This window comes from Leishmania major, chromosome 32 (assembly GCF_000002725.2).
Source record: "Leishmania major strain Friedlin complete genome, chromosome 32".
Classification (NCBI taxonomy): Eukaryota; Euglenozoa; class Kinetoplastea; order Trypanosomatida; family Trypanosomatidae; genus Leishmania; species Leishmania major.
The window spans coordinates 48,274-66,931 of NC_007273.2; the positions used below are offsets into that span (position 1 = coordinate 48,274).

General features: G+C 60.2%; 8 protein-coding genes across 8 annotated transcripts; all 8 read right to left on the reverse strand.

The window, feature by feature from the left end:
- Positions 1-739: 739 nt before the first annotated feature.
- On the reverse strand, positions 740-3,739 carry LMJF_32_0150 (conserved hypothetical protein; the record flags this gene model as incomplete). The annotated part of the gene is made up of 1 exon (XM_001685275.1): positions 740-3,739. One exon carries the CDS (start codon positions 3,737-3,739, stop codon positions 740-742), a length of 3,000 nt encoding a protein of 999 aa, XP_001685327.1.
- A 1,060-nt stretch (positions 3,740-4,799) lies between these two features.
- LMJF_32_0160 (hypothetical protein) lies at positions 4,800-5,960 on the reverse strand (the record flags this gene model as incomplete). The annotated part of the gene is made up of 1 exon (XM_001685276.1): positions 4,800-5,960. One exon carries the CDS (start codon positions 5,958-5,960, stop codon positions 4,800-4,802), a length of 1,161 nt encoding a protein of 386 aa, XP_001685328.1.
- Positions 5,961-7,431: 1,471 nt separating this feature from the next.
- Positions 7,432-7,707, reverse strand: LMJF_32_0165 (conserved hypothetical protein; the record flags this gene model as incomplete). Its single annotated transcript, XM_001685277.1, has 1 exon — positions 7,432-7,707. One exon carries the CDS (start codon positions 7,705-7,707, stop codon positions 7,432-7,434), a length of 276 nt encoding a protein of 91 aa, XP_001685329.1.
- A 705-nt stretch (positions 7,708-8,412) lies between these two features.
- Positions 8,413-9,339, reverse strand: LMJF_32_0170 (putative U2 small nuclear ribonucleoprotein 40K; the record flags this gene model as incomplete). Its single annotated transcript, XM_001685278.1, has 1 exon — positions 8,413-9,339. The coding sequence occupies one exon, from the start codon at positions 9,337-9,339 to the stop codon at positions 8,413-8,415; it is 927 nt and encodes a 308-aa protein (XP_001685330.1).
- Positions 9,340-10,060: 721 nt separating this feature from the next.
- LMJF_32_0180 (conserved hypothetical protein) lies at positions 10,061-10,411 on the reverse strand (the record flags this gene model as incomplete). Its single annotated transcript, XM_001685279.1, has 1 exon — positions 10,061-10,411. The coding sequence occupies one exon, from the start codon at positions 10,409-10,411 to the stop codon at positions 10,061-10,063; it is 351 nt and encodes a 116-aa protein (XP_001685331.1).
- A 915-nt stretch (positions 10,412-11,326) lies between these two features.
- LMJF_32_0190 (conserved hypothetical protein) lies at positions 11,327-13,633 on the reverse strand (the record flags this gene model as incomplete). Its single annotated transcript, XM_001685280.1, has 1 exon — positions 11,327-13,633. One exon carries the CDS (start codon positions 13,631-13,633, stop codon positions 11,327-11,329), a length of 2,307 nt encoding a protein of 768 aa, XP_001685332.1.
- Positions 13,634-14,478: 845 nt separating this feature from the next.
- On the reverse strand, positions 14,479-15,564 carry LMJF_32_0200 (conserved hypothetical protein; the record flags this gene model as incomplete). Its single annotated transcript, XM_001685281.1, has 1 exon — positions 14,479-15,564. The coding sequence occupies one exon, from the start codon at positions 15,562-15,564 to the stop codon at positions 14,479-14,481; it is 1,086 nt and encodes a 361-aa protein (XP_001685333.1).
- A 1,214-nt stretch (positions 15,565-16,778) lies between these two features.
- On the reverse strand, positions 16,779-18,413 carry LMJF_32_0210 (conserved hypothetical protein; the record flags this gene model as incomplete). Its single annotated transcript, XM_001685282.1, has 1 exon — positions 16,779-18,413. The coding sequence occupies one exon, from the start codon at positions 18,411-18,413 to the stop codon at positions 16,779-16,781; it is 1,635 nt and encodes a 544-aa protein (XP_001685334.1).
- Between the last annotated feature and the right edge of the window lie 245 nt (positions 18,414-18,658).

Genomic DNA, 18,658 nt, shown 5'->3' on the forward strand with positions numbered 1-18,658 from the left:
CGGAGGTCCTCCTCCTCCTCCCGGCGCGCCACAAGAAGGACAGAGAGAGGTGTTTGAGAACAGAGGGTGGCACACGCCGGGGCGTGCGAATGTGAGCAAACCTTGGAGGTCGCACATGGAGTCGCCAGCACGAGTCTCTCCCTGTACGAACAGGACAGGCAAGCGAGAGAGCAGCGAAGGCGACGCTGAATGTTGCATGTTGAAGTGTGGGTGTGTCTGCAGGTGTGCTTGTGCGATGTCTTACTCGGCGTCCGGCTCGCCATTATGGAGAAAAAGAAAAAGAACAGGAACATCAGCAATGAGCGTTGATGGCTACAAGCACACGCCAGCTTCTGCGTTTATGCACTTACACGATTAGCACATACCCAGACACAGGAACAACAAGCACGCGTACAAAGGAGGGGGTAGAAGACAGAAGGCAGATAAAGACAGCGGCGGGAGCACAATCGGGTTGCCAAGGCGGCGCGTCACATCATAACCACAAATCGTCCCCCGGATGAAAAACAGCGGAGAAGGTGAAAACGGGGCGACAAAGATATCGGCCTGTTTTGATTTCCGAACTCCGCTTCGCCGCGACTTGCTCCTCCGGTGCACTGCCCCACACATCCGTTCTGTTGCTCGACGGGCGCGCGCATGCTGATGCGCGTGCGCGTCTGTCTGTATGCTTCCGTATGAAGACGGGGGAAGAAGGGCGTGGGGCAAGTGAACGGCGCAAGCAGCGGTGCAGCAGAGGATGCAACTACGAGGTGCCGGCGGGGATCGCTTCGATCTTTCGGCGCTTTGTTTTCGCCTTCGGCTTGCGGAGGGAGAGGTCGAGAGGGAGGAGCGACTGTCCCTGACGCACCTCCACCCGTGGCTGCACGCCCTCCTTGAATGTGAGTGCCGACGTCCACTCGGGCCCCATCGGCTGACGCATGGAGCGGGCGAACTCTTGCGGGTTGGAGAAGGGGCGGGGCACCATGTGAAGGGTCATGCGATTCGGCACCAGCTCGACACCGTCGTGGTTGATTATGACGTGCTCCAGCGCAGCATCGGCTCGGCTCTTCAGCAGAAAAGATTTCTCGATCTGCCGCTGCGTCGTCTGATGCAGCACAGCCTCCTGGTGACGCTTGTTGAGCTCCGGGTCCTCGCCGCCCCACTCGCCCCAGCCAGGAAGGCTCTGATTCTTGTCCTCTGGCCGCATGATCGTCTCTACTTGCGACTCTTTTTCCTTTACAAAGTCCTCGTCCACATCGTCTTGGGCAAAGGCGCGCGAGAGGAGATACTCCTGGTTCAGTCGTAGGTCCTCCTCAGGGACGCTCGCCGAGTCCACCAGTGTGCTGGCCGACGGCGCCGACTCCTCCGCTGCCGCGTCTTCACCGGGGCGCGCGCGCTTCTTGGGCAAGATGGTGACTCGGGTCGATGTCGCCTTATTCACTGGCAAGCCGCGCTCCAGCGGAGCGTCCTTGCGGGCGCCAGCGAACTCGGATGCGGGCAGAGCTGACGGCGTCGCCCTCTTTGTCTTCTCCTTTGCCGGGCCTTGTGCCTTTAGCCGTCCGCCGGTGTCCCTTGCTGCCACTGGCGACGGTTTTCCGCCGTCCTCGGCAGACGAAGCAGAGACGACAGAGCCGAGTTCCACGCCTTCCGACTCGTCTCTGGAGGACTCCGCGCCGTGGTCGTTGGCCTCGATGCAAATGCCGCTCTGCCTCCGCAGCTGAATCCGCTCCACAGAACCGGACTTCTTGCCCTTTTTGAACGTAACGCGGCCGGCCGCGGCAGACGGCTGTGCCGCGCTGCTCGATGTCTTCCTCGTGGGGCCTGTTCCATCCTCCGCCTCTTCCCCCTGCGTCTCGCTGCCGGCGCACTCCTCTCGGTGGTGAGCCTCAATATCGCGCCGCAGAGCCTCGAGCTGATCCTCGTAGTCCTTCTCCTCCCGCTCGCGCGCGTTCTTCATGAACTTCATCTCGCGCAGCTCCGTGCGGGCCCTGGATATGGGGCTTGTCATCGTCCTTGCCGCAGCGTTCTCGTCGGTTTCCACTGCGTCAACGCTGCTCCAGAGGATGCTCTTGACGTCTTGCCGACTAAGAGGTGCCCCGCCAGACGCGCCGACCTTTTCGATGAGCGCGTCCACGGTCCGCTCCTCCTCGCTGGAGGCCTCACTCTCGTTGTCGCCGGCTACGTATCGCTCGTAGTTTTCCTCGCCGGCGTCCTGCTCCATCTTCTGCATGAGCCGCTGGTGCGTCGCGTGCTGATCGTCGATGGCGTCCTTCGTGTTCTCGTCGAACTGCGCGAACCGCTTCGCGTGCTTCACCCATGCGCTTGTGTTCTTGTGCTTCTGCGTGACACGCTCCTCTATGCGGGCCTTGAGCAGGCGCTCCGCGAGTCGCTGGCGAGCCAGCTCCGGGTGCAGTAACTCAAACGCCTTCTGCCGGCGCTCCTTCTCGCGATCCTTCTCCTTGCGTAGAATACGCCGGTATGTCTTACTCTTGATCCGATTAAGACGCTTGCGGCGGCTGTTCTCATACGCCAGCATTGCCTTAAGCTTTGCCACGTAGCCAGAGCTTGGGGCCTCGCCGTCTTCCATACCCTGGCGCTGCGCCCCATCGGCAACGACGTCGTCGAACTTCACGTAGTTACCCATGGAGTTCGGTGTGTCGGCTCCATCGCCGACCTGGCGACGCGAAAGGCCCGCCTTGGAGAGCAGCGCATCCATCTTGCTGCCAAAGCGATACGCGGAGGAGTTGGACAGGGCCGGCGTGACGGCCCGGTCGGAACGGAACTGGGCATCGGCGGCGGCGACGATGCCGCCGACAGACGAAGCAACTGGGGTGCTGTCTGGGAGGTGCATGGGAAACTGGATGTGCTTCGCGGAGTCCAGCTCCTTCAGTACCGGCGTGTAGCGCTCCATTGTTTCATCCACAATGGCGCGCACCTCCTTGCGTGTGAGACGGTCCTTTGTCAGGTCGTCGACGTCCACTGCTACGAGGTTGCGCTTGCTCTGGTGCGACCGCTTGATGCGGTCCCTCACCGCATCCATGTCGTGGTCCGTGGACGTCTCTCTCTGTTGCATGATGCGCTGCATCGCTCCCGTGTACGAGGTTGTCCCGCCGCTTGCCGAGGCGTCAGCTAGGCCGAACACGGACTCTGGCTCGTCTGTCAGCTGCGAGGCTCGACGCTTCTTGGCTACCTTAGTGCCTGACTCCGTCATTCGTGTTGCCTTCTTCACCCTTGCCTGCTTCTTTTTCTTATCTGCTTTTATGCTCATGTCGAGCATGTCGCTGAGGTCAATGTAGTCCTCATCGTCACCGCTGCTTCGGCTGTCTTTGTGGTCGGTGTCGACGTCATCGTCAGCCTCCGCCGTCGCGCGGCGACTGTCTTTCCTCCTTGCGCCCTTGCATGGAGACCTGCATCTCTCAGACTTGCCTACCACAGCGAGGCCGTCTTCCAGGAGTGCGTCGTCGTCGTCATCGTCATGTTCGGCGGAGCCGCGCGACGGGCGTGCCGACGACTTCTTCTTGGACAGCTTCGGCTTTGTAGACACTTTCTCGGCAAAAAAGTCGCCGTACAAGCGCTCGTCCTCGCTGTTGAAGGCTAGGTCGTCGTCGATGTCCTCGTCCAGCTCGGACGGAATCAGTGGGTTGTTCAGCATTAGTTTCCCGGGCTGCTGTCTCTCCTCGTCATCGCCGCGGCCACGCGCGAGCTTGCTGCCCTTGCGGCGGCCCTTCTTGTCTCCCCTCGTCACCTCGCTGCGACGCACCATCGCAACGGACAAGGATGCAGGGATGCAGGGAGAGGAGAGTGGGGCGTGGGGGTCGCAGGTAGAGGGGTTTTAGGAGACTCAATGGAAGATGCAGCGGGTGCTCCCTCTGTTTCCTTCACCGGTATCCGCGAGGGAGTGGGGGCGTGACGTTGTGGGCAAGTGAAAGCGCAACGTTGCTTCACCCGCACGTGCTGTTCAGAGTGATGCTGCTACTCACTTAGTTCACCATCGGAAAACGATAGGAGAGTAGGATTGCAGGGATGACGAAAGAAAGGAGAGCGATGTAGAAAGTCGAAGGGGGTACGAAAGGCCATGCAAATGCTGAAACAGCATCCCACACAGAGACACTTACGCGAGTGCAGGCCAAAGAAGGGGCCCATAACGGTTAGCGTGGCGCTGCGAGCACCTCCTTCGCACACTGGTGGGCTTTGGGAAGCTGCACGCATCAGCCACAGGTCGCACTAGACATGTTCACGCTTACTAATCCTTGGTTGCATTCTCGACTGGCGTGCATTCGCAAGAAGAAAAGAAATCGAAGAGGTGAAGGGCGAACGGTGGAAGGGAAAGCGAGGGGAGGAGAGAGCGCTGCATCTTCGTTCGTCATGCACCGCTCCTCCCTCCCCCTCGCAAGGATCACATCCGCCTGTCCCCCTATCCCACCGAGGAGAGGGCAAAAAAAAAAATCTGCTTACATGCATTGAGTAAAGAAAGAGCCACATGAATAGAGTACATCATCATCCGTCAGTTCCAGACTGAGAAACGGTGTAAACAAAGGAATCAAGCAGAGAGCTCGCCACCTCCTCCACGGAGAAAGAAACACCTGCACAAGTGTGGGTGCAAAAGAGGCGGCCTTCACTGGGGTGAGACACGGACACCCCGTCAGTGTCTGCTGCGAAGGCAATGCGCAAGTGACGCCGCCGCGCCGTCACGGACGCGCCTTCCGGACTGCTGTGGTGTATCTGTAAGTGTGGGCTGCACGCTAGTGTGCTTTATATCGCTCGCGCGCTTCGGTCGCTATCCTCATCGCAATGAACTTCTATCCGACAGGCGCACGCGCGTGCTAGTGCCCGCTGGACGCTGTCCCAGAGAGCGTTGCCTTACCAAGTCGTGCCGCTCGCTTAGTATTGCGGGACGGCTGCTGGGTGCGGGCAAGGCCACCGTTGCCTTTGCGCGCAGCCGGCCGCTTGTCGTCAAACGAGGAGAGCGCCACGCGGTCCGCCGGAACGACGAACGGGCCCCCGCTGGCTACCACGGTGTTGCCCGCTGCTGCCTTGTTGGAGCGGCGCAGTGCAGGAGAGGCGGACGCCGAACCGTTAGCCGCCATCACGGTTACCCCGGCGGAGGGGTTCACCTGTACCTGGTCTTGCAGCGGTATCTCCTCGGACGCATCCGCCGTCGTGTAGAAGGACGAGATCCACGCCTCACGAGCAAGCATCGCCTCCTTCGCCTCCGCCGCGGCCGCTGCTGAGGCTCGCTGCCTCGTGCCTCGGCCTTGTCGCGGTGGCTGCTCGGCGCCGTCCTTCGCGGCGGCTTCCGCAGGTGCAACCGACTCATTATCCTGCATCGCAGCGTCGGCACCGCTGCCTGGCGGCGGCTCCACACGGCATACCACACCATCCTTGCGACGGTCGCGGAACATCGGTAGCACGCGCGCCCGCTCCGTGCTCCATAGTCGATCCTGCTCCACCGCCAGCACCACGCCACCGCTGCGAAGCGACGCCTTCACAACGTGTTTTCTCTCCATTTCGCTCCCTCCAAGCTGGGCGATGGAGTCGCCTATGCCCATCACTCGCACTCCTGAGCGCTCCGCGTGTGGAAGGCTCTCTGCATTGTCGCCGAACAGCGACGGCGGTGCCTGCCGCATCGCCGTCGTCAGCGCATCGGACGAAGGGACCTGCACGCTAGCTGCGGATACAAGCCTCTCGTGAGCGCCAGCGCCGCCCGCTGGCAACGCGGCATCAAGAGATGCCCTTGGGAGGCGCTTATCCGCCATCCGCTTCCCCTGCTTGAATCTCTTGAACGGACGAGAAGGAGGCAGCGAAGGGGAGGGCGGCAGCGCTGCGGAGAGTGCCCCACCGCTTTTATCAGAATGCCCCGTGCCGTGCTTCGTGCTACGGGACCGCAGGAGGCCGCTGCGGTGGGACGACGAAGCGGCGTCAGGCGCGCTGGGAGGCACAGGTACCTCCTCCACCGCCATCACATAGCGGCAGTACGCATCCATCGGCACTGAGGCAGGAAGCACCGGGCACGACAGGTGAGTGGGTTTACTAGCTCTGCGACGGTAGGCAGATAGCGGCGGTGGCGTGATCAATGACTGCGGTGTGAGAGCGCACAAAGGCGTGCGGGTGGAAACGCCGGCGAGCGACAGGGCGCTGCGGAGGAAGAGAGGCGTCGGCGCCGCGGCAGTGGCGACCGCAGCGTCACTGTTGTTAGGTGCTGTTGTGGCAGTCAAAAGACATCCTGAGCGCTGGGTCGTGGCAACACCTTCTCCGTGGTCCTGTAGGACAAACGAGGTCGCGACCACATCACGCATGTCGTCCCACGCTGCACATGCCGTGTACGCACCTACAAGGCGATCAAGCGAGCGGGAAGCAAAGAGGTTGGCCGCCGCCTCGACCACCTCGCGAGCGAGAGCGGCGCAAACCACTTCCCCTTCCGTCTTGAGCTCGCCTGCGGCAGTAACAACTTCAGCTGGAGGCACGCATGCCTTCACTGATGGCGTGTCTGCTGCAGGTGGCGCCCTCAGTGATGTTGGGGCAAGGGAGATGTAGTAGGCGCGCACAAAAACATCGGTTGTGCGAAGCGCGTCAAGGCTGGGCAGCGGCACCGGTGACTCGGAGAAGAACGGGGCGGACGCTGGAGTGCTGTTCGATGCGGCGCCGCCTCGGGACACCGACGCTCGAGATCTCCGTCCATCGGCACTCATATGATCAACCTACGCAGGATTAGAGCAGTGAAAAGAAAAAGACATGCGCCGAATCAGCTCTCATGCGTCGTTGCGTAGCGCGGGAAGTGGGTGGGCGAAGGCGTTGATGTAGTATTCGGCTGACTCCGCACGTGTGTGCATATGTGGGGGGAGGGAAGGGGGGCGTTCGTGGAGACTGAAAGAGTGAATAGCCAAGATTGTAGGTGAGCGAAGCACAAGCGAATAAAACAAAAAGAAACCAAAGAAGCGAACGCGCTCTCCCGCCGGTGAGCGCTGACTGCGGCAGCCGGTCCCCGCCCGCAACACCAAACCGCGTAGAGGAGAGCGTGTGAGAGGGGATGAAAAGAGGGCGGAAGAAACGGGCAAGTCGAGAACGCGAATGGGCACAGAGGATCGGAAGTGCAGAAATAAAAAAGAAGCAAAGTTGGCAGGAAGGCATCGGAACGCAGGCGTCGCGTTTTGTGCCGCCCGTGAACGCGGCAGAGCAAAAGGACAACAAGAGCGGGAGCCACCAAAGGCGGCAGAGCATCTGTACACACAAGCACACTCACTTGTCCGTGTGTGTGTGCGGGGGGGGGGGGCAGGATGTCACAGTGGCGCAACGTGAAGAGGATGGCACATCTCCACAGGCGCCAGATACGTTCTGTTCTTCATTTTATCGCTTTCTTTAGAGTAAGACTCATGTCTCTGAGCGATGAGCAACATGACAGCGCCGCGCACGATACGGCGGCGATGCCCACACGCACTGCGCAGCCACGCGGAGACTTTACGAGGACGGCGCCTTTCTAACAGAGCCTTTGCCAGTGAACTCAAGTCCACACATGTTCGCTGCCTTTCGGGCCCTCTCCGTCTCCGTCTGCTTCACCGCGTACGTCTGTTGCAGCTTTCTGTACTCCGCCAAGCGATCTCGCATAAACGCGTACTCGGGACCACTAAGGGCGTGCTCGGGGTCTGCCTGCAGCCTCTGCATCTTTTCGCTGAAGGAGAACTTCTTACCGGCCGCTGCGGAGGCACAGCGGGCAAATCGAGTCGTGCGAAGCATCACGCCAAGTGGCTCTGCGCAGTTTGCGGGAAGATGATGATTGGTGACCCGTGAAAAAGAAGGGACGGTGTGGGCATCAGATAGACACTGTGTGAAAAGGATGAGAACCTGCTGGCGTGCAGGGACCTTCCTTGCCGACCCCACGCCCAGTGGACGTGTGGTCGAAGGAGGCGGATCAGCGTACCCCCAGAGAGAAAAGGGAATGGAGAGGAACTAAGCGAGTGTGTGAAGGCAAGATCATGTGCGGTGCTGCACGAGGGAGGTATATCACCCGATCGTTGTCGCGGTCATCGTAGCACAGAGCAAAGACACAACTGGCTCAGCACACAGCGAGCGGGGTAACGGGATGTTTTTTTTTTGGAGAGGGGGGTTCGCCTGTCGAAGAAGCATCTCAGCTGCGCAGTGCAGCACAACCTGGAACGTGGTAGGACAGCGGCGGAGCAACAGCAAGACGCGATGGTCTGCTCATATGCGAAGGTGCACCGGGTGGCCTCTTTAGCTGCGCAGATGAGACCCGTCTCGTCATACTCGGTGCTGTAGGGCATGAGAAAAACAGGACACCACTCAGTCGTCGCGCATGATGGACGCACGGCGGCAAATTTCGCTGCACTGCAACTCGTGCGCAACACACAGACGGACAAACACGCACACAACCTTAACTCGCCATCACACACACACACACACACAAAAGAAGAGAATGATACGCTAATGGCGCTTCCGCTTACGCGCAGCCGCCATCCTTTCCGATATCTCCGTCATCTCTTCCTCCAACTGCGAAATTTCCTCTGCCGTGACATCGTCGGATAGGAGACGCTCCTCCAGCTGGTCTAGACGTGCTTGAAGAGCGACATCGTCGTCCTCGTTCACATCGGCAGCGGCAGGGGTCGCGCTCGTTGCGCCGTTGAGAAGCTCATCATCGATAGTGACAACGTTGCTTGCTACCGCGGCGGCCGCCGCTGTGCGGCCCTCGCGGCCGCGCTTGCGCATCTTCTTTCCGTCCACGGTGGATGACGGCTGCGACTGTGTCACCGCACACAGTGTAAGGGGAGCTTCCCACGACTGCACCAGCTTCTTGAACTCGTCCTTCGCCTTCTGTGCACGCTCCCTATCAGCCTGTGTAACGCGTTGATAGTTGATGAGCTTCAACCTAGGGCACAAAAAGACGAGAAACGCCTGCAGCTTCTCGCTATCGAAATTGCTGCTGTTGGTCTCCCACACGGGGTTGTCCTCAAGCGACACCACCTCCAGCTTCTTCCACTGCTTCAGGAAGTAGAGATCGCGCACGCACGCGAGGCGGTTGCGATCGGCCAAGAAGTGCACAACATTGGGCAAGGCAGACACGCACGAAGCCACACTCACGCGCTGAATTTCGTTTCGATGGGCAACGAGGGTGGTGACGCGGCTCATCCGCACATCCTTGTCGCTGCTGCCGGCTGCACTCTTCGTAGGAAAATACTCTAGCGCCGTCAAGGCGTTGGAGGAGAGGTTTACGACATCGAAGTTGTTCTCGAGCAGCACCAGTACGTGTTCATCGAGCGAGGAAATCCGCAGCCCGCGAAGGTCGATTTCGCGCTGTAGCATCGTGTTGGTGAACTGCGGTGCGAGACGCACCAAGTCCATCGTGAGTCGCATTCTCGCCTATCAGAGAGGGGAGCAGGAGGTATTCCAAGACGGATGGAGCGCACGGGGCTGGTGAGGAAAAAGACCGACCAAGCGGAGTTTTGTGTGCGTGCCGGCACACGCGTGAGGTGAGGAAGGGAGGAAATTGTGACGTGCGCGTGTACGTGCAAGGACACCGTGGAGATTGGAGGAAGAGAAGACGAGTGTCATGGGAGGAGAGAGCAAACTGTCATGGCTGAATGCTTCCCGTTGGGCAGCACACATGGGGCCGGAGGCAATGGCAAAATACGCAGCGCAGGGCAAGCCCGAGTGTGTGGTGCGCGACTATGCTGAATGGGGCGGTGATCGTGTAAAGGATATGCCTTGCATCAACGAAGCTCTCGCAGCAGGATGCACCGGACGCGTGCCTATCCGTGAACTAGGGCATCGGTCATGTTTTTTTTCTCTGCCTCTTTCTTCGGCGGCGGGGTCTGTGGAAAGCAACGTCGTTAGCTGCAGTGCGCCCCCTCTTACCGCGGGGGTTCACGAGAGGGGCACGGGAACGACGGATAAGCGTGAAAGGGGCTCCGCCGCCTCCACAAGACAGAGCAGTGTGCTCGGCTTGTGGCAATCTCACTCGAGACTCGCACGCATGCCGTTTGTGCGCGGCAGCGTGCGGCAGAAGTCGAAGGTGGCAGGCAGTCATCATCCTCGTGCGCCCCTTCGTTACGAAACGGATGACGTGGCGCTCCACTCACTCCTCTGCGCTCCTCGCGGTGTTGATGCGACGGTAGCCCTTCAGCTCACCGTGGGCACCGTAGATGGGCTCTAACGTGTACTCGCGCATGTCCTGCTTGTGCGGAGTCAGCCCCTGTGTGAACTGCTCCGCTGGAATAAGAGAGGGGATAAAGTAGGCGACGCCAAATGTGATGAGAAGCAGCGGGCCGGTGAAGACAAACTCGCGAACACCCATCGGTATCTTTGTGCTGTAAAAGCGAGAGAGCTTTACCAGGTACGGATTCTTCTTGGGCGGCTCCGTGTAATTGGCAACGCTCCGCCGCGGCTTGGCAGTGAGCGCCGAGGCCGTGCCTTCAGGAGCTGACATGAGGGCGACGCGATGTTTGAAGAAAGGCGCGAAAAGGGGGTAAGAACCGAAGAGTCGGCCTCCCCGCACAGTCAGATGACCCACGGGTGTGCCGATGCTGCCCCTCAAACCGCTCCGGCAGCGCAGCGGACACGAGCTCTGTAGCGTATCTGCGACACGGAAACACGAGAGCGGTGAAGTAACAGACGAAACGAGCAGACAGGGAGAACGTTAGGAAGCGACGGTGCGAGAAGTGAGGCAGCCGGGCCGATGGCCGTGGTTCGACAATCCGTATCGAAGGTGCATTACAGATCGAGGCGGTAGAGCAGATACCATAGGCTTCACGCGCTTGCCCGATATCACGCCTGTTCGTCTTTCTGCGAAGCACTGCTCAAACTCCCTTCCCGTGCAATGCATGCAGAGAGAGAGAGAGAGAGACCTGTAGGCAGATGAGGCTGCATGTGCTCAAACGGAGCACAGCTGGCAGCATGCGCGAGACCCGAAGCGCTGCCGCAGTTCCAGAACCTGCTGCCTCCGGTGCCTACTTACACCTGTGCCCTCTTTTCACGCTTCGTGCTCGCTGTGCGCCAATTTGCAGCTGTGCTTATGTACCGGCATCTTGCGCGCATGTGAACAGTACTGATGAACACCAAAGACTCCCCACCACGGCAGCCTTACTCGGTACACATTACGCTGCCTTTACCAGGCGAGTCGGAAAGAAACAGACAAGCCGACCAAACAAGGGACAGGCTGCGTAGAGCAGGCGCACACAAACACAAACACACATGCATACACACGTCCAAGCGCGTTTGTCATCTACTCACCCTCCCGCAGCTCGCGTGCGCAAGTGCAGTATGTCGCGCGGCGGCCTCCCAGGAGGCACAGACACGCACACGCTAGTCACCGTCCCCACCACCACCATCACCGCCATCCACTTTATTGGAGGACAAACTCATACGAGCTGCAAAGGACACCAGGGGTGAGCACCAGGGACGCGATATCGGCACCACCGACGCTGGGCACGCGCACCAGCTGCACGCTCACGTGAACCTCCCTCTCCGACACCTCGTTCCACTTTGCCTGCGCCGTGAACGTGAGGCAGAGGGGGCCAAGTGCTCCACCGCATGCCGGGGAAGCGGCAGCATGGAGAACAAGGCCAGCGCTGTTCACTGGGCGCACCTCCACAAGGTCGGCCGCCGAGTCGGTCGATGGTGCGCCGTGCGCATCTGTGAAGAGGTAAAGCACTGTTCGCGTCTCGGGAGATGTTGGAGACCATGGAATAGCGACGCGGCAGGGCAGTGCCGCCGAGTGCGCCAGCAACACACGCAGGGAGGCGCAAGGCAGCTGCTGGGTCGCCGCGCAGGTCAGCGCTGTGGTGTCGCCGACGTACAAGTACACGTTTCCAGCAAGGAACACGCCAGAGTGGGGGTCGCTCATAAGCGTCTCCTGCTGGCCATCCTCGCCGTCACTGCTTTCGTCATCGTCGTCTTTCGTTAAGGCATCCCAGACGCTGGTGGCCGTCTCGGCGGCTTGGGCAGCGACGACGGCCTGCATCTTGCCAGCGCTCTTGCGCGACTGTCTGGACATGGCGAGCCGCTGCATCGTGTAGCATTCAGCTACGCGACAGCTATGGTGGCACCCGCCGACAGAGAACAGCTCATCAGCGCACACGCCGTTTCCCATGAGGCTCGAGTCCAAGACACGCACCGCAGCAGCGAAGAGCCACCGCTGATCGGGTGACTGAACAGAGGCGGCGAGCAGCCTTGTCAAGGAGGGCATCTGGCACATGCCGCCCGCGAGGAGGACCGTATCCACAAACCCCTCGGTCCAGGTGTCCTTGTACTTGTCTGCAAAGGCACGCACGGCCTTGCTGAACATGTCCAGCAGTCCCCACTCGCTCCGAAGAGCGTTGTCCAGCTTGTTCTTCGTCAGCGTCTGCGTGTCAATCAGGTCCATTCCTTCGTAGAAGGCCTCCGCCTCCACCGAAACGGAGGTGGCTTGCGGGTTTGTGTTGAGCGATACCTTCTTCTCGGCCATCAGCAGGGCAAGACGGCGCATCGCCCGGGACGGGATCGCCTCATGAAGAAGTCCTGTGGCCGGGTGCTCGGTCGACCCGATGGTGGGCAGCGCGTGGTTGAGGTGCAGCAGAGCATTGAAGTTGCGCGACGGGCTCGCGAAGAGGCGCCGCTGCTGAGTCATGTACTGCGCTGCCACCCTTTCTGCCAGTGCCACGTCCAGCGCGTCGCCGCCGCTGCCGGCGCCTACGGCGAAGTAGCCATCACCCACAGCAACGCTCCCCTTTGTGAAGCAGCGGTAGGGGACGTTGTGGTGCTGCGGAGGGCAGACAAGAACGCCACCGCGGGTGCACAGCAAAGATAGGCACAAACCATGTGCTCCCCAGTCCACCACGAGCACATTGTGCGGTTCGGTGGAGAGCAAACGCGGCACACGGCGCTCCTGCGTGGCGGCATCGTACGCAGTCACCGCCGCCTCATCACTGAAGACGACACTCGTGTTCAGCACAACGGCGCCGAGATGCGACGACTGCACTGCCTCCTTCAGCCACTCCACAGTTCTGCCGCGGTGCGCGACATGGGCGCTGTCGGCCGCACCTGGAAAGGCGTACCGCGGCACCACAAGCGTCAGAAAGAGCTTCGCCGAGCTCGACGTGGCTTCATCGCCGCCGGTGGTCGTCGTCAGCCCGCAGGCGCCGTCTACGGAGTGCTCCTTAATGTAGTTTAAGAAACGAATAAAAAGGTCCTCAGCGGAGATGAAGCTCTCCACCAGCTCGCCGTCTGGCTCTGACGTGTACTCGAACCCAAGCTGCCGCGTGCCAGAGGCAGCCTGGGTTAGCCGGCAGTGACCCTTGTATTTCTGATTCGCCGCGGCCTCAACTACCCGCAGCAGATCCGACGTGGTCTCCTCCGACTCCGCTGCGTGTTCTGCCTCTGTTCCCAGCACATGCTGCGCATCCGCTATTGAGGCGGCAGCGGCGGCGTAGGCGAATAGGTAAGGCACGACCTTCTGAGGCTGACGCGAGTACTGGTGGTGTGCGTTGTCGCCAAAGAGCAACTCCTGCCCTGTCAACGCCGCCACGACAGGGGTATTGCGATGGCCACTGGAGTTGGCAATGACCTTGATGGGAGCCGCGTCAGACACCGCAGCCGTGCTGGTGGTGCTGCTCACTGGCGCGACGGTGACGTAGCTACTTGACGCGCCGAGTGAAACGCTGACGGCATACATTGGCACGGCACCGCGTCGTGCAACGAAGCAAGGAGTTCAGAAGCGAGAAGAGGTGTTCGAGGTAGTGAGGACCTGTGCCTAGGTGCAGCGGATGATGCGTGTTGTATGTGCGCGTGTCTGTCAGTACTACCGCCGCACGCCACACCGTCGTCGATGCGTGAGAGAGCAGAGACACGGTGGGCGGCGGGCCGGGAAGGGCCGAAGGAAGGGGGGGGGCAGAGAGAATGCGAGAGAAGGGAAGGAGGTTTTAGTGCGCACCGTGGAAAAAGCGAAAGCCGAGCAGCACGGAGATCACGCACAGACGAAGAGACAACGATCTTCCCTCTCCCTGAAAAAGCGAAATGTGGAGGTTTAGGGACGAGGGGCGCGAGATGGCGGCAGCGACATGCCGTCTTCCTGATCGGCCTAACCACTCCTGTCCACGGTGCGGAAAGAAACCAAGCTCCAAAAACAACGTCCATGTCGGTGCGCCCGCGTGCGGCTGTTGAAGCTGCCACAAACACGCAGTGGTGCGCAGCAACAGAATGAGGCTGCTTCTCTTCGTTATTTTCTTTGGGAAGTGGGGTGGCGGCGAAGCGGTGAGGGAGTGAGGAGCGGGAAACCGCGAAGCGAGTTGCCACCGACGTCCATCCGGGTAGGAAACGCGGTCCCCCCCCCTCACTCCTCCCCACACGCACACATGGCACTCACCGCGATACAGACGCAGCACAGCTGCTGCTCGCCGCGAGACCGCACGACATCGGTGGTATGTGCGGCGCAAGACAAAGCGCAGGCGAAGTCAAGAAGAACGAGCACTAGAAGAGAAGCCCCTAAGCAGGGGGAACGAATGCAATGCCGTCGCTGACCTACTGAGAGTCAAGGCTCTCCAGCTCCTTCGTAATGTTCTCGAGGAACGCCGTGATTTCGTCCACTTCGGTCCCTGAGGTGCAAGCTGCTCGATCAGCAGCAGGTGGCGGTACCTGTGAACAGACTCTAGGTGAGTGCACTACCGCCGGCCCATCGCGGGCAGTGTGTGGTGGTGAACAAACAGCCGGCGCTGTATGGGTTTCCTCCTGGTCATGATGGTGCTCCTGCACGGTGAGGGGTTTGCTTGACCTAATCAACTCTAGAGTGCGCCGCACGTCATCCAACCCAAGCTCCTTCATGGTGGCTGACACCTCGTCGCTCCCCGCCGGAGACGGAGGCTCAAGGCGGAGGTTCTCCTTGTACTGCTGCAGTGCCCGCTGCGTCTGCTGGTGTTGCGCAAGCTGCTGGCGGAGGAGGTGGCGTGGCGTGGGAAGCCTATGAGAGGAGCCGCGCTCGGTGCAGCGTGTTGGAGAGGCAGACGTCGTGACTGACCCACCCCCGTAGCCCCTGTCGATGGCAGCGATGAGATCGTAGAGCTGCTCCTCTTGTTTTTTGAGTCGCCGCTCGAGCGTCCCCACCACCTTCGCATGCTGCTCCGTCAGCGACTGCGTCTGCTCCTCAACACGCAGCCGCTGGCGCTTTTCCGCCATCAGTACCCGCCGCAGGTGCTCGACTTCGCTGGAGGCAGCGCCGTTGCCGGGCTCGTCCCACGACGCCCTTTCACACGCATCCAACGTCTTTGAGTCTTCTTGCAGGTCACCGCCGCGTATGTCTTGCACGACGTTCGCCCGACCTTCAGCACCGTTGGTGCGCTGCGTCGCAAGCGCCCCACGCAGCTGCCGGACCTCCTCCGACAAGGAGGCATTCAACGTCTCCAGCGACTGAATGCGGTCGACGAAGTGCGCCTCCACTCTGCGCACAATGCGTTCGATCTCCTGCGTCTTGAGACTGGCCTCCTGTTGCCGGTCCGCTGCACTAGGGGCGGCGGTGAGCGATAACACTTGCCCCTGCTCCAGTAGAGCGGCAATGCTGTGGCTAAGGTCGACTAACTCGTTGAGCATGTGATGCACCGAGGTACTTGGCATGCTGCTCTGTGTGCTGCTTCTCTGCACCGCCTGAAACCGTCGCTCCGGTGTTGAGGATGAGAGTGCGTGCGCTTCAGTCGGGCGCGGACGCGAAAGTGCCTGGGATGTGTACCGCTCTTTCTGCGAAGCACTGGGGGCACAGTGCTTCGCTGTCGGCCGCCGCCCGGGCGAGGTGGAGGCAGACACGGCGTGCAGCTGCGTGTAGCCGCCTTGACGCATCCCGGGCTGCCCCGTTGGCGTTGCGAAGCGCTTGCCTCGCATGGCAAGCGCAGTCCGCAGCTGCTCGTGATACTGCCCTCACTTATCGGCAGATGATCACGTGTGGATGTGTATGCAAGTGTGAGCGTCTGCGCAGCGGCGCCTTTGGCAGACGTCACGAATCACCGCACACAGCGCAGCTGGGAAGAGAGGGGCTCTTCGCTGCTGACAGAAACTACGGCGCTGCCTCGATGGATGTGACGCGCGCGTGGGCGCCAACGGGGAGTGCGGTCAGATGGGCTCTCTATGCTATTCAGCGCAGCGTTCGTCGCCTCAGAAGCACTGGAAGATAAACAGTAGAACGGAGACGAAGTGAGATGAAACACCAAGAAGATCTGCAGCATCGATGTGCTCGCACGGTACCCACACACACTTCCTCGTCGCCTTACTTGGGGGGTCAATGCGCATTCGTTGCAAGTCAAGAGACTCAACGGATGAGGTGCCGAGCGCGCCCACATGACATGTGCGTGTGCATGTCGCTGCTGATCGATCCCCCACACCAATCCGCGAGTGGGGCCACTAGAATGCAAAACAACAGAACGACAAGGCGCGTCCAAAAGCCCTCGGCTACCGGCACTCTTCCTGGTTAGGGAGCGGGTCACGTGTAGCACGTTAGGTGCATCGTCTACAGTTTTCTTCACGTGTGCTGCACCACACCAGTCACTCTCCGATACGGGAAGGTCAAACACCTCAGCTATTCAACAAACGAAGCCGTCAAGAAAGGGCCAAGAGGCGCAGAGGCGCACACGGGTAGACCATCACACGAGGCAAAAAAAAAGACTCAGGAGAAGGCTGCCTTCCCACAAGCAGCGTTCATTGCTGGTGAGGGCTGACCGCCTGTCGTTGCGCGGCGTATCTTCCTTTGCCCAGAGAAACGGTGGTGGTATCGGCGCACCACACAGCCGCTACTCCTCCCCCTCCCCACGTGTGGCACCTCGGCAGATCACCGAAACATCTCAAGCGTCGCTCTTCTCATGCTTATCCTTCTTGTGCTTCCTATCCTTCTTGTGCTTCTTATCCTTCTTGTGCTTCTTATCCTTCTTGTGCTTCTTATCCTTCTTGTGCTTCTTATCCTTCTTGTGCTTCTTATCCTTCTTGTGCTTCTTATCCTTCTTGTGCTTCTTATCCTTCTCGTGCTTCTTATCCTCGCGCTTGCGCTTGCGAGAGCTGTCATGGTCGCCGCCATCGTCGCTGCTGTCGTCGTCCTCGGTGTCCGAGTCGTCGTAGTCTGAGTCATCGCTCTCGTCTTCGTCTGAGGTGTCGTCCTTCTCGTCGTCGTCATCACTCTCCATAGCGTCGCCGCCAGTGTGCACCACTTTTACCTTGGTGGCGAGGTAGCTGAGGAGCCCGTTCTTCTCCTCCTTCGCAATACCCGAAAAGACGTACTTGTCGTCACCCTTAGCTCCGGTTGCGAAGACGGTGAGCTGAAAGGTGGCCTGGCCACTTTCCGACTCGTCCAGCTCTACACGTGCGACCTCGTTAAACAGGATGCGGGTGGCAGGGCGGTGCAGGTAGAGAAAGCCGCTGTTGACGATATACAGCAGTCCCTCCGCCCCGTGAAAGAGGCACCGCATCGAAGACTGCGAGTGGCTCGTGAGCACCGATTTGTACTCCTTGTTGATGCCGCCGTACGCGGGCACCTTGGCGATCGCTTTGAAAGTGCGTGTGAGAATGTCGCTCACACGGCCGCTCATCGTTGGCACCAGCGGCGGCTCCTCGCCCTCCTTCGACGGAGGAAGCTGCAGCGTTTTGTTGATCTCGTCTTGCGTCTTGAGCTCGCAACGCCACGGGTGCTCCTCATCCAGGGTCAAGCCAGCCGGGCAGGAAATGACAACGTGGTTGTACGCTGTCGAGCGAATCTTCAGCGGGTTCTTCAATATCAGAACGACGTACTGCGGCAAGCTGTTTGCGTCCACCTCCTCCGTGGGGGAGAAGTACACGGGGACATCGCACAGGAACAGGTTCTGAATTTCAGAGAGGGAAAAGCTAAGGAGGCCGCTCGAGGTGCCCTTCTTCTTGTCCTCCAGCACCACGTTGTAGTTCGAGATCACAATCTTGTACTTGCCAGACGGGTACGAGAGGAGCACGTCATCGAAAGTGGCCACCACCACCTCATCCGTGTGCTTGGCCTGGCCACTGCCCATCGCCGCGAGAGCGAGCAGTTTGCCGCCCTGGCCGCCACTGCCGTGCCGCTGCAGAAACTGCTCCTGGTACTGCATCATGCTGCTCTGAATGTCCTGCAGAATAACCTTGCCAGCCATCTCCGTCTCTTCATAACCGACGCAGACGTTCGGCACGGCGAAGCGGATCGACCTCAGTTCCAAGTCCTCCGCGCCGGCCGTCGCCGCTGGCCGCATGGTGAGACTCACGTCATTCTTCGTAGTGCCCGAGGCACTCGCGATTGCTGAGATGGGAATGCTCAATATGGGACGTGGCACATAGTTGGGGTTGTCCTTTGCCTTCCCTTTCGGCAGCGCGAGCAGCTCTAGCACACACTCGTCTCTCTTCACATCGCCACCGTCCTCGGACTTCAGCTCCGGCTTGGCCACTGACAGCTTCAGCTGGCCCCAGTTCTCCAGTGGAATCGACATGCGGGATGCGCGAGAAATACACACACAAAAAACGAAAGGGATCGCGAGACTAAGACTCCTTTCGCCCACGCCGGCCACAGAAGCCCCCGGTAAGACGCTGCGGCCGTGCTGCAGCTGCGAAACGAGCAGAAAAGCCGATGAAGGGCAGCGTAGAGAGTTGGCGGCAAAAGAAGCGTCAAACAGAAGAAATAAGCAAACAAGAAGCGGGCGAAGGCTACGGTAGCTGTGACATTACAGCGGTGGCA